The sequence below is a fragment of the Amblyraja radiata genome, chromosome 22 (genome assembly GCF_010909765.2).
Source record: "Amblyraja radiata isolate CabotCenter1 chromosome 22, sAmbRad1.1.pri, whole genome shotgun sequence".
Taxonomy (NCBI): domain Eukaryota; kingdom Metazoa; phylum Chordata; class Chondrichthyes; order Rajiformes; family Rajidae; genus Amblyraja; species Amblyraja radiata.
In genome coordinates, this window is record NC_045977.1 from 23,423,266 (window position 1) to 23,443,245 (window position 19,980).

The 19,980-nt window shown below is 42.7% G+C and overlaps 2 protein-coding genes across 5 annotated transcripts in view; one reads left to right on the forward strand and one right to left on the reverse strand.

Annotated features, from left to right (window-relative positions):
* tmem204 (transmembrane protein 204) overlaps positions 1-14,434 on the forward strand; it is a 30,131-nt gene extending 15,697 nt beyond the window's left edge. For both annotated transcript variants that reach the window (XM_033040695.1, XM_033040696.1), the window contains exon 4: positions 10,915-14,434. In XM_033040695.1, coding sequence (XP_032896586.1) covers positions 10,915-11,144 — 230 coding nt within the window. In that variant the 3' untranslated portion in view covers positions 11,145-14,434. The remainder of the gene's footprint in view (positions 1-10,914) is intronic.
* The window catches only part of ift140 (intraflagellar transport 140), a 77,114-nt gene that overhangs the window by 34,665 nt on the left and 22,469 nt on the right, over positions 1-19,980 (reverse strand). For all 3 annotated transcript variants that reach the window (XM_033040691.1, XM_033040693.1, XM_033040692.1), the window contains exons 15-18: positions 19,712-19,848; positions 19,069-19,231; positions 18,690-18,821; positions 17,329-17,528 (exon numbers count right to left, since the gene is read on the reverse strand). In XM_033040691.1, the coding sequence (XP_032896582.1) occupies positions 17,329-17,528; positions 18,690-18,821; positions 19,069-19,231; positions 19,712-19,848 (632 nt within the window). The remainder of the gene's footprint in view (positions 1-17,328; positions 17,529-18,689; positions 18,822-19,068; positions 19,232-19,711; positions 19,849-19,980) is intronic.

Genomic DNA, 19,980 nt, shown 5'->3' on the forward strand with positions numbered 1-19,980 from the left:
ACTAAGAGTGAATAGAAGCATTCCTTATTTATAAAAGTTTGACTCTTCAGGATCTCTAGATTCCAATTTGAAATATAGACAACAAACTAAATAATAGTGTAAGGTTGTGAAATCAAAGCTATAACAGAATTAGTAATATCTGCATCCATCGGGAATTGGACCAAAGACGTTGACAGTCATTCACATTCGAGCGTCAGATATTTCTCTGGTGTCAGACATAAGCAAGGCATGTCTAGTTGTGCAAATGCTTTTTTTTAACATAATAAATTAGAGCTACAGGATTCAATCTACAATCATCGTTGACTAGTCACAGTATAACTAGCAGCACTTCCTGCTAGTTTGGCAAGTAGATATATTTTTAGGTAAAGACATCAACAGCACATAATATTCTCATTATGGTTAAAAATCAGATACAATAAGCGAGTTTGGTATTTCAACTGCGCATGCCCAGGTCATACAGCGTGTATACAGACCTGCGTTTCATCCATATTTTCCAGTTTTGCTTCTTCGAGGTAAGAAAATACTGCTTTCAAAACGATTAACTAGGTGTATTTATGGTTCATTTATACAAAACTACGATGATTTTGTTGGGTTTATTGCTTCATGCTTCGGAGCTTCTAAATGTTATACCAGCGTCTCAAACTAACTGCTATGTACAGTAGACATAATATTGCTTTAAGCAATATGTTTACTGAACATAGTAGTTAGTTTGAGACACTGGTATAACAGTTATACGCTCATTGCAGTTTTTGGTGTGCTTGGTAAGAACTTCGGCAAACAAACTTTTAGTTTTCTATGATATATTTCGATTTGTTCATTCCTTGCGGTATAGTTATGTAACTTTATCAATGGCAGTAAGTGTGGTGATCATTCAGGTCACTTTATATTTTATTTTATTGGCTCAGCTGAAAATAAACAAACTGTTGAAACAGACTCTTGCTCTCGCTACTGCCGTTGCAGTGTCAACCCTTGTGGGTCCATCGTTTTCATGCCGCTAGAAATTAAATCTCGCCCACACTCCTCCACTCTCTCTCTCACACACTCCTCATGAACAGCCACCCGCTACAATAGGCGGAATGGTCCTTTATTTCGTTAATCCTGCTCGCAGTTGCTGACGGGGCCGGTTTCACAGACTTGACTGTGACTGGCCGCGTTTAACCAGAGCTCTGGGAACTCGGCATCTGATGGGGACGAGGAGGGTTCCAGAGGGAAGGCAGGGACAACTTGGAATCCGGCAGCAGAGTGGCTCTGTTAATGGATTCATTCCACAGTGATCTACCGTTTGGAAAGAACACACGCCGGTAGATCCGCGGCCACTGGTTCGGGAGATCGATCCAATTATTGACCAACAGGCGGTGGAATCCATCTGTGACAGATTCCACAGTGAGACGTGTCCACAGGAGTGGGTGTTCACTCTGATCAATAACTCAGGCACAGTGAACTTCACAATGCAAAAGCATCCCAGTCAAAACCATCCCAGAGAGTTGCCTTGCCCGAGCACTGGGACAACTCTGGGCAAGGTCCCACTGAAGACAAGAACAACATTCTAGTCACTAAAAAAAATACGCCTGCGATCCGGATGATTTCGGGTTACAGGCCAGTTCCGGCCCGAGGGCCGTAAGTTGCCGACCCCTGCCTTAACGGTACATTCACACCGCCTGTAGATAAAGCATCTACCCACATCACACTGATACAGTCGCTGCCTGCCTCAGATTAAATATATTTTTTACACATAAATTATGAATAAAGATAAGAAAATGTTTCAAACACAAGTAATATTTTCTTATTGCAGTAGCAATCAAATAAAAACAATTCTTTAACTTTTTGAATATCTATAATTGCAGATTAATGAACTGAACTAGAACTGGGACTGTGTAAGTAGTGTGTGAACAGCAGAGCAAGAAAGGAAACTATTGAATTGACAGAATTCTAGATTAATTGATTGGTAGAATAGTTAACAATTTATACACAGTTTATACAGCCAGCGCTTTGTTCGCTTTTTCTTTATAATGAATGACCTTTGACAAATCACATGATTCCTTGCATTTTTCGGAATACCGAACTCGCTTATTACGACATTCAAAAGACATTTGGACAGATATATGGATAGGAAGGGTCTCGAGAGTTGTGGAGCAAATGCAAGTCTGCCAGCTTGAACAAGGGCCTGTTTCCATTCTGTATAGCTCTTAGCGTTTATGACCACTACACAATAGACCTGTAGTAAAAGATCTTTATTCCAGTACTGAAATCCTATCGCATTAAATACCAACAAATTATTTGCCTTCGTAATTGCTGGCTCCACTGATTCCCATTTATGTATTGTACTGAAATCTATTCTGATTTCCTTTAAGAACTTCAATAATTTACTCAAACATGATTTCCCTTTCATGCTCAATCCACTCAGTCGTATTCCTTAATGTTATTCCTTCCATTCTGTTATTACATTTTTCATGACATCATCCAGCATCTTCTCTACATCTGACACTGGGCTAACAGGTGATAATTGACAAGTCCTTCCCCGTCTCCTCTGCACCTACTTGCATCAATGAAGAGTTCCCTGAGTTAATGACTTGCTACAACTAGTTTCACAGGTTTGCAGCTTATCCAGACATATCTAGCAAGGACAGAACATTTATTTCTGCATCTTTTGAATGTGTGGGGATTCGTAAACCGAGAGGAAACAGCTGGAACCACTTCCCATCAGGCTCTTCCTATAGTGGACCTGGCTGGGCTCCCAGCACCCTTGGCCCGCAAAAACTGCCTCCAGACATGTATCTTTTTGGTAAGAAATTCTGTCCCTCTGAGAAAATCTGGGAAGTTTCTCGCTTTTCCTTGCAGTTTCCTTCTCCATGCTGCCTCCGAGTGTGTTGCTGGTGCCTGGACACCATGGGGAGTGTGCCTTTCTAGGGTGAATATCTTTTTCCAACTTATTCAATGATTCAATGATGTGTGACAAGTCACCAGAGGGCGCATTCAATAGAGTCCAATCCCACAGGGAACTGTGAAGGTCTCAATTTAGCACACGTTTTACGGATGTAAATCAATTTAGTGCGGTTTCTAATCTATTTTTTGCTAATTTTGTATTGTTTGTATCATTCATTGGGCGTTAGCAGTATATGCAACTCTGGTTCAGTGCACCAAAATTGAGTGAAAACCAATTTCTAGGCACTTATACTTTGATACAATAACAGTACAAGTGTAAGCGGTTCAGGGAGACAGGGAAGTGCAAATGCTGGAATCTTGAGTAAAACACAAAGTGCTGAAGGAACTCAACAGGACAGGCAGCATTTGGGGCAGGAATGGACAGACGACGTTTCGGGCTGGGACACTTCTTCAGACAGATAGTTTCAGAGATGTTGGAGAGATCATTTAGTGCCATGTTTATGGAGCCTCAATAAATAAAGACATCTTCAAATTGAAACAGAGCTCTAAAAAAAATCATTTGCAACCATGCACGTTAAACAGCCAGCTGCTCAATCTGTGTAAACTAAATGCATTGAGCCTGAGAAATCCTTTCACACGTGATTCCTTGGAGTGTGTCAATATCCATTATCATGTGAGCCACACCAAGATTTTCTTTGCATTGGAGGCGCTTTTGTATTCATCAAGAACTGATTCTAAACTATTAGTGATACTGTCATAATTGGTTTGAATACATCCCCAATATCAGCAGCCACATTGCAATGAATTTCCTAAAGAGAAGGATTCCTTTATAGGAGGTGTGAAAGAGGGTCCTGACGTGAAACGTCACTCGTCCATGTATTCCAGAGGTGCTGCCTAACCTCCTGAGTAACTCCAGCACATTGTGTTCTACACAAGATTCCAGCATCTCGTCTCCCCCTAAAACTTTTCTGTCCATGTACCTCTCCAAATGCCTTGAAAGTGGTGTTATTTTACCTGCCTCAATTACTTCCTCATTCCATATAGAATGAATCCACTGCCTTTTTGTGTGAAAAACATGGCCCTTTGGTTCCTATTAAAACTGTCCACCTCTCACTTTAAACATTTCCCCCTAGTTCTTGATCCCCTTATTCTGGAAAAAAAAGGCCACTATGTCCCTCGTGGTTTTATACACCTCTACATTATCAATCCTCAGCCTCATGCACTTCAATAATAAAGACCTTCTGTACTTTAGCTTTCTCATGATTGCAGCAGGAGTTGCTGGATTTTAATTCCTGATTCGGAACATTCTGGAGGATGAGGCAAGATCGTTGATTTTTAATTTCTGACCAAACACATTCCAATCAGGCAAAGACCAAACACATTCCAATCAGGCCTGGGGTGCAATCTCTGATCAATCTTGAGAGATGAATACGGCTTCTGAAGTCATTATAAACTATATTGAGGTTTAGGTGTATCATTGACAAGTGTACTGGGTACAGTGAAAATAGAGTGAAGATATAGAGTGCAGAATGTAGTTCTCAGCATGGTAACGCATCAGTTCCATAGACTACAATGAATATCCCAAAGAGGTTTCCCTTACTCAAGGTCCAAAGAAGGGTCCCAACCTGAAACATCCTTCCACAGATGCTGACTGACCCACTGAATTCCTCCAACACCTTTCTTTGCCCTGAGAGAATGAATGTCTGAGAGAAGGGTATCAAGTTGGCTTGTTAAAAGCCAATGATTTGTCCTGAGCAGCTGCACTGATTTCATTTAGTTAAAACACTTCTCAGAGTGAGCTCCTCACCGAGCTCTGTGGATTTACAGAGCTCAGTGGAAAGGAAGTGTATTCACTGTTCCTATTCCTCTGACGATCAGAGGGCTGGAGATCTGTGCCATTCAGCAAAGCTGCTAATTTTAGTCCCGCCAATTTGCACTTGCTGCCCAATGTCTGCTTGTAGTGTGACGAGCGACTGGAGGGCGCCAGGATATCCCGATCCAAGGGCAGGAAATGCCTGTTGTTACCTGTTACGTAAGCTGAGCCTTGAAGCCCTGCAGAAAGCCGTGCATGAGGCTCAGGGAAACCAAAGTCTGCTGGCAAATAAACCACAACAGTGCAAATCACTCAGCAGCTCACAGTCATCTGTAAATGTAATGTCACAGAAAGTTATATTAAACCACCACTGCCTAAATAATATAACGAGGCTTCCTTTTTAACCTCATTCTGACCAGTCTGGGTGCAATGGAAATTATCATAAAATCCAATTGCATTTATTTGAGTATTTATTTTAGGTCCCAACCCGAAACGTCGTCTACCCATTCCCTTCACAGAATATTACATACACTTAAAGAATTTTATAAGATGTGATGTTTTCAGAATGGGCTATTCTCAAACAGCTGTTCATTGATCATAAAAGAATAAAAAGTAGAGTTTACTATAAGCAGGCTGTGGTAGTCTCGACTCCGAAGCATCAACCACTCCTTCTCTCCAGAGATGCTGCCTGTCCCGCTGAGTTACTCCAGCTTTGTGTCTAACTTGTGTGAATGGTTTAATTCCAAATCAATTTGCTTTGAAGTACAGAGGGATCTCGGGGTGCAGTGACATACAGGGGAATCTCAGGATACAAGTTCATAGCTCCCTGAAAGTGGCAACGCAAGCTGATAAGGTGGTCAAGCATGGCTTACCTTCATTGATCATAGGGTGACACAGTGGCACAGCAATAGAGCTGCTGCCTGAAGGGCCTGTCCCACTTTCCCGAGTTAATCATGAATTCTCCCGAGTTTTCCCCTTGATTCAAACTCAGAGAATGTCCGTAGCGAGTCCGTAGGAGTCCGTAGATATTTCGTAGCGGCTCATAATGCCAGCCGTAGGTACTCGGGGCATCAGGTAAGTCGGGACGTTTTTTCAGCATGTTGAAAAATGTATACGAGTAAAAGAAAGCCCCGAGTACCAATGGCTGGCTATTACCGTAATTCTCAGAGTTTGAATCAAGGGGAAAACTCGGGAGAATTCGTGAGTAACTCGGGAAAGTGGGTCAGGCCCTTTACTGCGCCAGAGACCAGGGTTTGATCCCGACTATGGGTGCTGTCTATGCAGTTTGTACTTTCTCCCTGTGACCACATTCGTGATTTCCTCCCACATTCCAAAGATGCGCAGGCTTGTAGGTTAATTGACTTCTGTAAAATGCCCCAAGCATGAATAATGTGAAAGTGGGATTATGTAGTGTATAGGTGATCGATGGTTGGTACATACTCAGTGGTTCGAAGGGTCCGTTATGGCATCCACACTTCTCTTCCATCTTCAATCAATGCATCTTAATCAAGAAATGTTCTGGCAAATTGGCAATCGGATATATCTGACCCAGTAAATTGGCACTCGGGTGGTACAGGAACCCTGAGACTTGGTAAGTGAGAGCTCTGGTTTGGTGGGGTACATGGACTTCATAAAAAGCTACTCTCAAAGGCACACTTGGAGCTGGTATATGGGGAGTTGAGGATAATTGAATACAACTGGATGTGGTATACGGGGGGAAAAAGATACTAATATAGTTTAGTTTATTGTCACGTGTATCAAGGTGCAGTGAAAAGCTTTGTTGCTTGCTATCCAGTCAGCTGAATGACTATACATGATTACAATTGAGCTATCCACAGTGTACATATATAGGATAAAGGGAATAGGAGATTAAGAAGAGAATAGTTACAGTAAGAAATGCTGCTGTTGGAGTCGAGGTTTAAAAGAGTGGAGCGATTGTAATGAGTGATTGGAGATCCGCTTCTGGGACCTGCACACAGAAAGACACCTGGCATTGGCACCATCTTTTTAAAAAAAGTGCTTGAAGAACTCAGTGGGCTAGTCAGCGTCTCTAGAGAACATGGAAGCGACGTTTCACGTCAGGACCCTTCTTTGGTTTGTATCCATGTGGTAAATGGAACGTCTGGTGAAATAAAATACCCTCAGCTTAGTGAATCAGGGTTCTGGAATGAAGGGAGATACTTGGACCTTGAAAGTCAGGTTTCTAAGCTTACTCTTTTTGAATTTAATTTCTTGATTGATCAGTTGCCAATCTTTGACTGCCTGGCCTGTTTTTTCATTGCCTCGAGCCACTTGCCTGTATTTCAGCATACGTGTGACAACCTTTAAACAGCAGGAAGGAAGCTGCCACAAACCTACAAGATCATAACCGCTAGTCTGGCTGGACATGATTTGTTTTTCTTACAAACAATCTTATCAAATTTACTTTGAACTGAATACACATGCACACAAATCACAAGTGCCAGGAGTTATAAGTAATGCCACACAGTGTGCAAAGATGGAGCAATTTGTAACTCACTGAAGTCAAAGTGATCTTGTGCTTCCAAATATATCAGCAGTGTAGAGGGAGTAGAAAGAGACAGAGGAAAGCACAGCCGTTGCTTTTGCAGCCAGTATGTTGCACAGGGCACCTTATTGTGGGACGAGGTGGACTATGGGGAGGGCTGGTGCTGGTGTTGGAGAGACAGGGTGTGGGCTGGGTGGCAGAGAGGGAGAGGACGTGGGCAGTGGAGTGGATGGACAGCAAGAGGTGGGTGGAGCAAATAAGGTAGACCTGCACTTGTAACAAAATCATTGCAAATAAAAACATTTGATCAGAAGCACATCTGATCCTATGGCAGTGATGCGGAATGAGTATTTGAATTAATACAACAGTGCTAGAAATACTCAATATGGTCAGGCATGAATTCTTGACTGGCTTTGTGTCATATGCAACTAAAAATGAGTCGCAGCCAATAACCTGTACAGCTTGAGCCAAAAGACCACTGATTGATTAATACTCAATCAGCTGATCAGAGCTGTTTCAACTCAATTTCCAAAAAAACCCAATTTCCTTTGAAATGATAGCATTAGAACATGAATGTCCACTCTGTGAATATACTTGCAAACAGTCCTGCAGGATATCAGACTGGGCTCTTCAGAGAACAGGAAACTTGATCTTGGAATTGAACTGCAAGTTAACTGCCCCTCCCCCAGTCCATTATCTGCTTCCTCCCTGCCTGGCAGATCCATGCAGCTCTGCCACTGGAAGCAGAGGAAATGAGATTAAATTATCACTCACTCATTACAAAACCTAAAATAAACCAGCAGTCAGTGTCATCCTCACGTCCCATTTCAATTGAGAGCCAAGATTAATTTTGATCAATGTCAAGGTTTTCTTTCTAGCTTGAGGTCTAAAAAAACTGCATGTCATTTACAGTCAGGTTAAATAAGTGAATGATAGACTAAAACCCCTGTCCCACGGTACGAGTTCATTCCAAGAGTTCACCCGAGTTTGCCCCGATTCGAACTCGGAGATTTACGGTAATGGCCACTCGTCGGTACTCGGGGCTCTCGTGAACATTTTTCATCAAGTTGAAAAATCTTCACGAGTCTTCCCATGCTTACCTGCCGTTAGCGCTAAGAGACGTCCCCGAACTCCGACGTACCCGCTACGTTCATTCTCCGTGCTTACCACGAGTTTAATTTTTTTTAAACTCGGGAGAGCTCTTGGAATGACCTCGTACCGTGGGACAGGGCTATTAAAATACTGGAGTAACTCAGTGGGTTAGGCAGCATCTTTGGAGAAAAAGGATAGGTGACATTTTGGGTTGGGACCTTCAGATTATTCTTCATAATTTGGTGTTACGGTAGTATATTTCATGTAAATCATCAGGGCTCAGGAACAGCTTCTTCCCCTCTGTTATTAGGCTTCTGACAGCCTTTCCATAAGCTATCAAATTCACCTCTACCCAATTTTGAACATTAGATTTAGTTTATAGAACGGATGTGTTACAATGCCGAGAACTATATTCTGCACTCTATCTTTCCCTTTACTCCACGTATTGTACTTGAGAAGGGTCACCCATCCTTTTCCTCCAGAGGTGCTGCCTGACCTGCTTACTTATCCAGCACTTTGTGTCTATTTTGAATGCAAAGTGTGTCTGATGGTGGGAGAACTCCTTAACAACCCAGGTTGTAAATGTAAAATAAATACAGAGACAAGGAAGTGCAGATGCTGGAAATGTGAGCAAAACACCAAGCACTGGTAATAATTCAATGGTTCAAGCAGCATCTGTGGAGGGGATGGGCAGGTTAGGTTTAGGCGTATTATTGTCACATGTCCCGAGGTACAGTGAAAAGCTTTGTTTTGCATGCGATTCAAACAGATCAGATATTACGATACACAGATACATTCAGTTCAAGCTCAAGTACACTAGACAGAGCAAAGGGCAATGTTTCAGGTCGGGACACTCTTCACAATCAAATAACTGCAATTGGAATTCAGGAGAATTTGTTTGTGTGCAGAAAGATAAACAGCCTAGAATATTCTCCCTTCTTTTTTCTGTTGACTGGTCCTCTGAAACAAGGTGAAAAGAGGCTCCCTTAGGGTATTAACATCAACATCACCAATGATAGGTGAACGTCATTATTTCACATGTTAATGCAGCTCCTCGGAACGACCTCGCCAATAGACTGCCACACAGTACCAGAGTTTGGTACTGAAGTGGATACCATGGCATAAATGATCTATCCGTCCCTTGTCACTGAGAGCGCTGCAATGGATTGTCCTTTCGCATCTGTTGTCACCAAAAGTTGTGCATTGTCTTCAGATTTAGTTTTTGTTTAGTTTAGTTTATTGTCACCTGTACCAAGGTACAGTGAACATATTTTGTTAGTGTGCTATCCAGTCAATGAAAAGACTACACAATATTACAATCAAGCCGTCCACAGTGAACAGATAAAGGGTACAACATTTAGTGCAAGAAAAAGTCTCATTAAAGGGCCTGTCCCACTTGGGCATCCTAATCCGCGAGTTCTGGCGAGTTTGCCCTCGACTCATACTCGCAGCATAGTCGACACGAGGTCGTAGGAGGTCTTCGTAACTCTCCTTCATGCTCGAGAGTGGTCTCCACATACTCGAAGCCTCAGCTAGGTTGCGGCGTTTATTTCAATATGTTAAAAATTGCCCGCGAATAAAAAAAGGTCGCCATGGAAAAAAATAAATCAATACTTTTTTTACCCGTAGGTTTAGTCGTAGTAGATCGGCATGTTAATCGTAGGTAATCGAGGGTAGTCGAAGGTAGTCGTAGATAGTCTTCATCATAGTCGAAGAGAGATCGTCTTCACTCTCCACTATTCGGTGTCCAATTTTCCCAAAGTTAGTCGTAGCTAGTCGAAGCTGGTCTTCAACATAGTCGAAGGAGGTCTTCAACATAGTCTTCACAATGTCATTTTTTCAAACCCTTCTAAACTTGACAATTAGGTCGCCCAAGTGAGACAGCTCCTTAAGTCTGATTAAATATAATTCAAAGTTCTCAAATGAGGTCGTTGAGAGTTCAGGACTGCACTCTAGCCGATGAGAGGACCGGTCAGGGGCCTAGTAACAGGTTGGGGAGATACTTGTAGTCTGACCAACGAGTGGAGCAAGGATCTGGGAATGTGTGTCACGTGCTTCTCGTAGCTGCAGTTCACACAAAGGGCCTGTGAAGGGAAATGACTTCTCAACTGGATCCTTTTATTTTGGGCTCCACAATGAAATCGCCAGCACTGATTTCCTGCCATCTCCTGATGAATAACTGTTTGACTGAGAAACACTAAAGAGGAGTGCAACAATAACAGCCCTCCCAGCACATGAAGGGGCAGATGAGTAAAGGGCATCAGATGTTTATGTAGGCTGGGAGAGCCAAGAACAGACAGCAAAGAGTGGAGTGGGTATTTCACATTAACCCCGTCTGCAATGGCAGGACAAGGATTATCACCAGAACTGGAGCAGGGTAAGGTTTGTGCTACCCTCTCCCTCCACTACACAGGCAAGCTGTGTGTTACAGCAAACATTGAAGGGGGAATAATATATAAAGTATCATGGGATAAAGGATGAGGAAAGGGTTTAGAGCAGGCAGCAGACTATTACTGCGGAAGCTTGATAAACTGACCTGGTCCTTGACCTTTGAAAGTGTTTGTTGGTATGTCTGCCTTTGATCCATCCTCTCATTGATACTTTTCCTTGCAACCATTAGGTTTTGTGTTGGTGATTGGACTGGTGACGTTCTACCGCATTGGCCCCTACACTCACCTCTCGTGGTCCTGCTACCTGGACATCAGTGCCTGTCTCTCATCCACACTTGCAGCAGCTATACTAATCTGGAATATCCTACACCGGCGGGAGGACTGCATGACACCCCGCGTTATTGTTATCCGCCGCTCCCGCCCACGCTTCGAAAACGACTACGTGGAGTCGCCGTGCTGAACAAACGCAGAGGGCGGTGCGCAACAATTTGCACACGTTGGAGAATTGCCAGGTCTCAGCTTACTCATGAAATAACCACATTTCTGCTTAACAGCCTGTGTCTGCAAGGTTGGGCGAGTGGGCACATAGAGGGAGAAGGAGAAAGAAATGCTTTAATCCGAAACTAACAGTTCTGACTTGCGATCCCCAACACATTTTTCAGAGAGCAATGTAAACCATGGATTCAATATACTACAACAGAACAGGAAAGCGGCATAAACCGATGGGAGGACAAACTCAGCAACTGAAGGAAACCAATCTTTCACAGGGCTAAAGGCATTTCCTGTGATCCAATTCCCAACAAGGTTCTCATCTTCAGACAGTATCTGGTGCACTGCTAAGATGACCACAATAGATATAGGATCTTGTCTGTTCGTGGCTGGGACACTGGGCCAAGGAATACTTTGAAGCTGAATGAATCTTACTGCTCTCCCTTTAGTAAATATATTCACCCTGTACAAGCATCTGCTCACGAGTATCTGTACTTTATTGTGGATTCAGAGGTGTCCTGATTGCCAAATATTTATAGGAATAGTACTCAATAAACTAGACTTTAATTTAAAGCGTCTAATTAGATAACACGCGATACACATTTTATGTAATAATAGACCGAAGAGAAGAGAGTGGCTTTTCCTACGTTTCTTAAACTGGGAACCTCAGTATACAACAGGACCGATACCATTATATCAGGAAAGCTTACATATGAAGAGCCGAAATTCAAAGAACTACAAATCTTAAAATAAGAACAGAATATGTAACAGACACGCAGTAGACCAGGAAGATTCTGTAGAAAGGGAAATAGGGTTGATGTGCCAAATTAAAGAGTGTTCATCAGCTCTGCCGCATCAACTCTGCCTCGTTTGCTACAGACACTGCCTGACCTGCTGAGTGTGATCATTGGTTATCTTTACCACAAAAGGTAGGATTTTTATAACATGACAACCAGAATGGGCAGCCTGTAATTATCATTGTACTTTAAGGCAGGAGCATGCACACACCATTGGATGAGGTTAAAGTGAAGGCGTCTCTTGTTAAGGCTGTTTTACAAAATTTACAGTAGTTTTTCAAAGTGTATTTAAATCGTACAGTATTGCAATAAATGGGCCAAATCTAGGTTGAAAGCTCAGTCACCACTGCAGTTAGTTCTGCCACACTTGGGTTGGCGTTTAACATAACACTGCCATGTAATCAGTGCATCTGCACTACATTGGAGCACACTCGCCAGTTGTCTCTACAAGTGCCTGCTGGATGCTTGCTGCATCTCCTACGTCTCAGGAGGAGTGCCACGTCCAGGCGTACCTCTACAGTAGCATGTCACTGGGCTGAGCTATGCAGTGGCATCGGGCCAGGAGATGTGATCAGTGACTGAGCCTGAGGTTTTCTGGATATTCTCAAGGAGGAGGAGAGTGACGTTGATGATTACTGTTAGCCCAGGCCTTTTTCCTTGGCTCTCACCCAGCAACAAGAGACCAGTAATATCTCTGCCTGATAAGGATCTTTGCTTCATACAGAGCAGCACGAGATTCCCACCATTGTGTTGGTCTGAATATGATACTCAATACATTATCGACATAACACAGACAGGTCACGCAGCTTGCGTGCGGTGATTTTAAATCCCTTTATCTCCCAGGTGTCTGACTGCCACAGCTACCTCCATTGTCCCATAGATGTAGGTGATAGCACAAAGTGTGCGGATGCACAGAGCCCAGGTCCAAGCCCAGGACCACTGGATGGGAGGCACCTGGCGGGCCATAGGTGGCAGTCTTTCTCACTCACCACCCTCTAGATTGGCATGAGCACAAGTAGACTGGCATGTCAAACTTCAACCGGCTGTTTAACACAGTGCTAGACCATGTAGCTGTTCTGCAAGCTCCATGTATAGGCAACAAAGCATGTCTGTTCACTGCTCAGCCACACCTGGTCCATTTTCAAGTGCATAAAAACTGGCAAGGATTAACTAGAATATTCTAAATTGATTTCAAATGTCCTGTTGTAATCTGAATATTTTATTGGCAACGTTGGTAACACTTAATTTTTGTCACATTAAAATTCAACTTTGTGACTTTTTTCATTGTAAAAAAAACTTCAAATAACCAGTAGATGGCACATACATTATTCAAGATTTATCTTGGATAGGCACCAGCACACATTGCTACCAGGACAATGCCCAGTTCTATTCCAGTGACAGAAACTATCTGAAGATAGAAATTATCTGGAGTCTGAAGAAGGACCCCGACCCAAACATCCATTCCCTCCACAGATGCTGCCTGACCTGCTCCTTACTCCAGCACTTTGTGTTTTCTCCAATTTCCAGCATCTGACATTCCTTGTATCTCCAGAACTAAAACCATCAGTCTGAAGCCTGCTGAGATATTTCATTGGTATAAAAAGTGATAATGAATTACAATTATTACTTTTCTTGTTTAGCCCACACTATCTTTACAGGAAACAGAATGATGGTTTTAGTTCTGGAGATACAAGGAATGTCAGATGCTAGAAATTTGAGAAAACACAAAGTGCTGGAGTAAGGAGCAGGTCAGGCAGCATCTGTGGAGGGAATGGATGTATAGTTAAAAATCCAGTACTCCTGCAGCACAGCAGTGCTTGCTGATAGAACTGTGATGCAAATCTCCCATGACAGACCTTCATCCACTATTGGAGTGCAGATGCGGGCCGCTGACCTGTGGACGTGCTATTATATAGCTTGTAACCAGATAGTCTTCCAGCTCACTTCTTCCTTGTAACAAGTCCAATCGCGTCAGTTGCACTTGGAGCAATGAAATAAATACTTCCGTGCACAGAGTTTTGCACACTAATTTACTCTGTTTCATCAGCTGGAATATAATCCAACAACACCTGGTGCCTCCAGCACAGAAGTTGCTTTTATTGTTCTGCTTTGCTAACCAAGACCTAAATACATTGCCCCAATTTTGCTGAATGGTTTGAGCAAGGGCTAAATGGACTCTTGGAAATCAACTTAAATCTATTATTAGTTCAATAGCATGCATTGGATAAATGGTATTATTGTGCGATACAAAATGTAAGTATTACCGAGTATAACTTCACAAGTTTACGTGGCGAGTTATTTTTTGTTCTTTAAGATGGGTCCCAAATAATTCTGGTATAGGCTAGTTGGTTACTGAAGTATTTCAGACAGCAAAACACACCTGTCTCTGTGCTACAGCACACACTTCTCTTGTGCAGCTAATTTAAAACCCTTGCATTTCCAAAAATAAAACACTTACAATAAAGTTATTTTAAGTTTGTATTTATTCCAATATGTTCTCCAGTTTCACTATAGGTGTTAAATATTCTGAATAACGTGACCATTTTGATATAGCACAAAGACCTAGAGAAACCAGCCAAATTGACCTTCAGTTAGTGCAGCGGTTCATGAAGAATGCTCAAGGGGGTTTGGAGAGTGTTATTTAATTTTGACAATTATTGCCTATCTGAAATGAGGATAACATCATGCTTCCAAAAGACTAGATGTACTGAACATGCACCATCTGATCTGATGGTGTAGGTTAGTGTCGAATGCCGAGCTGTAGTTGATGAGCAACAGCCTGACGTAGGTGTTCCACAATAAATACAAATGCAAAATAGCAGAATGGTGCAAGGATTGAAGAGCAGAGCTATCTGAAGTGGTGCTAAGAAAAGCACAAGTGCAATGACGGAATAATCGAATGAGGTAACGTTAAGAATAAGGGTATGCAGCAGCCTCTGGAAAACAGGTGTGAAATAAGTGATTGGTTCAAGAGTCGGATGGCAGTGAAGAAGCTGCTCTTAAGTCGTGACACCCGGACATTCAAGTGCCTGTATCTTCTTCCAGAAGGCCGAAGAGAGAAAAGGGAATGGCCAGGGTGGCAGGCATCCTGGACAACACATTCAATTTTCCTGATGCAATGCACTGTAGAGATTTCTGGATGGAAGGAAGCAATGTGCCTGTGATGGACTGGGCTGTGTTCACCACACTGTGCAGGTTCAGGCAGTTAAGAAAAAAGCAGTTGCCATACCAGACTGAGATGCAGCCTATCAGAGTATTTTCTGTCACACATCTGTAGAATTTTAAAAGAATCCTCATGGCTATGCTGAATCTTCTGAGGCACCCAAGAAAGTAAATAGGCTGATGCATTTTCTTCAGCAGCATGAAGGGACCAGGCTAGGTTGGGCTGCTGGCAATATGGAAGTCAAGGAATTTGAAACTGTTGACCATCTCTTCAGCATTAATGAGCACAGCTTGTGTTCATCCCCTAACTTTCTTAGATCAACATCCAACACTTTCATCTAGCTGGGTTGTTGTCCTGACACTAGTTCTTCCTTCAGTCTAATGCATTCTTTTTCGTGATCAAACTTGGTCCAATTTAGGTATTCACCACCTTTTTAACCTCGGTCTCAGTGGAAAAAACTGTGGGTTTTAGTGAATGGGAGAGTTTATGCATTGGTATACTGTTTAAATCTCCCTTTCATTATAATTATTATCAACCATTACCTTCTGCTCTCTTCTACTCAAACTACTTTCTAATCCACATTTATTTGGACTTTTCCATAAAAGCAAACCTTCGATTGTAACTACCTTGTTGTATTTGCGAATAGGATAATAATTTGACTCAAAAATGCTGAGAAAACTCCTCAGATCAAGCAACCGCTGTGAAGAGAAACAGTTAACTTTTCAGGTCCAAGTGGATCTCAGACCTGAAATGCGAAAACACCTTTTCTCTTTCCAGATGCTGGCCTCCTGAGGGATTCCAGCATCTTCTGTTTTTATTTCATATTTCATAGTTTAGTTCAATTTATTATTATTGCCATGTGTAGTGAGACTGAAAACTTGTGTGCTACCCAGTCCAATCATCCCACAAGAGTACAATCGCACACAAGTAAAAGAGTGGAATGATTACAGTGAATAATAGTAGACCCTCTTCTGCAACAGCACGCAGAGAGCCGGCAGCATCTTGCATCCATCAACTCTCAACTCCCTGCAAATATCAAGTCTGACCATGAGCTAAGGAGATTTGCATCTCGTCTTCTCACATATGTAACTTTAATGCCTGGTGTCCTAGCGGTGCAGCGAGTATGAGGATAGCGAGGATGTAGGTAGCGGCCTAACCCAGTATGCAGGTCCCATGCAGTTTTTTTAACATTTTTATTTACTGAACTGCTTTCCTTTTTTAAATCAGCAACGTGGACATTTATCACACATGTGGCTAAAATCGACACAGATCACCTCAAATAAAAATCCTCAATGACTTCTTTTGTTATCTACTCAAAAAATTAAGTCAGGCAGAAACAAACCCCAACTCTTTAATAGAACCATACAGAGTATTTGATTAAACAGCTGCTTAAAGTATCCTTCAGAACTTTACAATTGTCCACTACTGACATTAAGCTGACTGAGCTATAGTTACTCAGTCCGTCCATTGCCACAAAGGATTAGAAGCAACTAAAGTGAATTCTCGTTACCGCGCCGGAGCCCTCTTGATTGAACAATTTTCACCGATCGTGTGCAACAGAGAAACATCAAGGGGGGGGGGACAACTTTTAAGAAGCCAGAGATACATGGCTGTGAAGCTCGGTGGACATTTAACATTGAACATTAAAAATTCAGTCGGTTATCCTTGGTTCTGAAAACTATTGCTTACCTTTTTTTCCCCCAATGAGCCAATGAAATTCACCAGTCTACAACCTACAAGAAGCTCCAAGAAGCTTTGACCTCCTGGCAACCCATTAGGACCTCCCTGGCGACCCATCTACAGCACGAGAATTCTCGCTGCTCTCCATGGCGGCTTCATTCCAGTTGCCGCTAATTTTTCAACATGCTGAAAAATTCACGGCGACCATAATGAGGCCGCGACTAGTTCCCAGAATGCGGGAACTCCGCACGACCATGAAGGCGACTACCCAGTAACCACCCGTGAACATGTGGCGACCATGTGGCGACTACCCAGTAACCACCCGTGAACATGTGGCTACCATGTGGCGACTACCCAGTAACCACCCGTGAACATGTGGCGACCATGTGGCGACTACCCGGTAACCACCCGTGAACATGTGGCGACCATGTGGCGACCGCATAGTCTCCTGCAGCCGCCTAAAACTCGCCTAAGTGGGACAGGCCCATAAAGGAACAAAACGAATGACCTCTTACCTCTTGATGAGTTTGATAGATTTGAAAGCCTCGTCCATGTCCCCTATGGTTAAATACAAGCTGAAGTTCAGCATAGCATCGCGCGTCGTCTTGTCACAATCCTCCAGCCCAACAAAGTCTCGCAGGGGTCGCCTGGCCACTACTTGTGGAACCGAAGGAGTTCCAGACATCGATTCTGCGTCATTCCCAGTCTCTCCTGACTGGGATTAAATGAAGAAAATGTACATGAGGTGAGAGAGCACAATCAGGTAATTTGCTTCATTTTTTAACATCCCTTCCATATCTCCTCAAGATCACACAGCAGCAGCATTCTTTTAAAAGCCATATGCCAATGTGTGATCATTGCCAGTTGACTCGTCAACATTGAGTATGTATTGCAACACACACTGGCTCTAATCACAGGATCGTGATGTATTTCAGTCTGAGTTTATTAAATTGGCTTCTTCATAGGCAAACTCACAGGACTGAGGACGACTGGCTTTAACTCTGGTATTGTGAGTTCTCAGGTTCTAGTGAACTGAAAAGTCTTAAACATCTGAGGAAGGCGGTGGCAGATGGGGCAGGTGGATAGTTTGTGTTACTTATACAAAGTTGCATTTCAATAAAACAACTTGCAATCACAAAACATGGAACAAAATCAACACTAAAATGAGCCACTTGGATTTCAATTTTCATCTGTCACACTGTAAAGAATTATTCCCACGCACTCTCCCAACAAAAGGTGCAACACAGGTACTGCACAATCCCATTAAACATTCCAGAGGTAACCTGGCACGGATTAGAAAGGGAGAAAGAAAATGAACTTTAAACACCTCACAATATATAACTTTGGACTGAAACATTACCACCAAGTTGTAGGGATCATCTACACCACATAATACAAGTGGTAACTCCTTCATGTAACAGTAAGTTCACAGTACGGGACATTTTTTTTTTAAATCAGGAGAATATCAGAAAAGATTCAAGTATGTGCTCAAAGCCAGCTTGAAGAAATGCAACATGCCCAATGACTCTTGGGAATCTCTGGCTCATTACTGTTCCAATTGATGGAGCAGCATTTGGAATGGTGTCGGGAACCTTGAGATCGTGCATCAGGAGCAGAGGAGACCCGGGTATGCGGCAGAAGAAGCAGACCCTACACAAGCTATCCACCCGATCCATCTTCCGCCACCTTCCTCATATGTTCAAGAGCGAGCAGTTGACACATTGGTCTCATTAGAACCTCAACACACAAAACCAGAGTTGAAGTCATCCTCAGTCCCAATTAGAAATACGTCAATAAACATCTGAACATTTTTGAGAGGGGGAAGCATCATACAAATTATCAGGTGTATTGTGTTAGGATTAGACATTCTCTTTACCTTCTTCGAAAAATAATAATAAGGGACCTCCAAGCCCAGCAGGGCCTCATGGGATTCTATCTTGGGGAAGCTGTCTTGCAGCAAGAGGCCATGTTCCTGTGTACTGAAGAACGATGCCACCATAACATCCACCTGCCACAATCAAAGGGTGCAAGGGGAAACCATTTAATAAAATGCAACACAGAGATCAGCTGCAAACAATGATGAGGCATTGTTGGGTAAGCAACAATGAGCAAAAAAGCAAGATATTTAGAGACAAACATAAAGTTATTCATACAAATGTGCCTTGTGATTGTTCATGGAGCCTTAAGTTAGAAATACCAAGGCACAGTATCTTCCCTAGAATCTTGTGGTGTTAGGTTTGTGATAGAATACCCACCTTGTACTCTGTGGAGATGCTCTCCGAGCCGGCAGTAACGTTCGACTGCCGTGTCTTTGAGGCAGCCACAGCTGCCTCGCACACAAACAGTTTTGGTTCATTCTGGTCCCAGAAATGACTGACTGGGTATCGTCCCATCAGCTCTCGCATCTCAGAACGTCCTCTGTAGAGTTAAACATAAAAATACCACACAAAATCTTGTAACACGAATGAAGTGCTTTTGGCCATAGATGAATTTGTACTTGCTGCAATAATATACAAGGACTGGCAGGGTGGAAAGGACTGGTAGTGCACTACCGGTCTCATGCTCAGGATTCACCTGTGGTATTAAACAGGTAACCTGCCTTCACTTCTCACTCCCTCTGTGCCCCAAGCAGCAGCTCTTTCTTTAAACAGTGACCTCACTTACATAAATCCCTCGATCTCATCAGCTTTAAGGAGTCTCCCAAAAACCCGTGTTCCTCTTTCTTACGTATCCTGTTTGGCACCAATTCTCACCTCTGTCTGCACATAGCTCAGAGACATGATTCAATATAAGGAATGCCACTAACATATCATGTGTGTGTGTGTGTGTACTTTTAAGTTTTCAACATCAAGTGAAGTGATTTTTCTCTCACTCAGCATCAAACCCAAACTTACTTACTTTTCCACTTCATTCTCTTCCAAGTGAAACACGGAACAGTTTTCACTGCTTGCTTTGCCAATTTCAAAGTCAAAGTAATTTATAGTGTCCGTCTCCACATCATAGAAAAAGACCTTGGAATCTGGGCTGCCGCTTGTCTGTGGGGAATATCAATACAATTCAACAGTATCCCAATTACTGCAGATCAAGGCAAAATCCAATCGTAAACATGGTGGCTATTTCCAAATGAAAAATATTTAGCCAAAAATGTCTTGCATCTGAATTAAAAT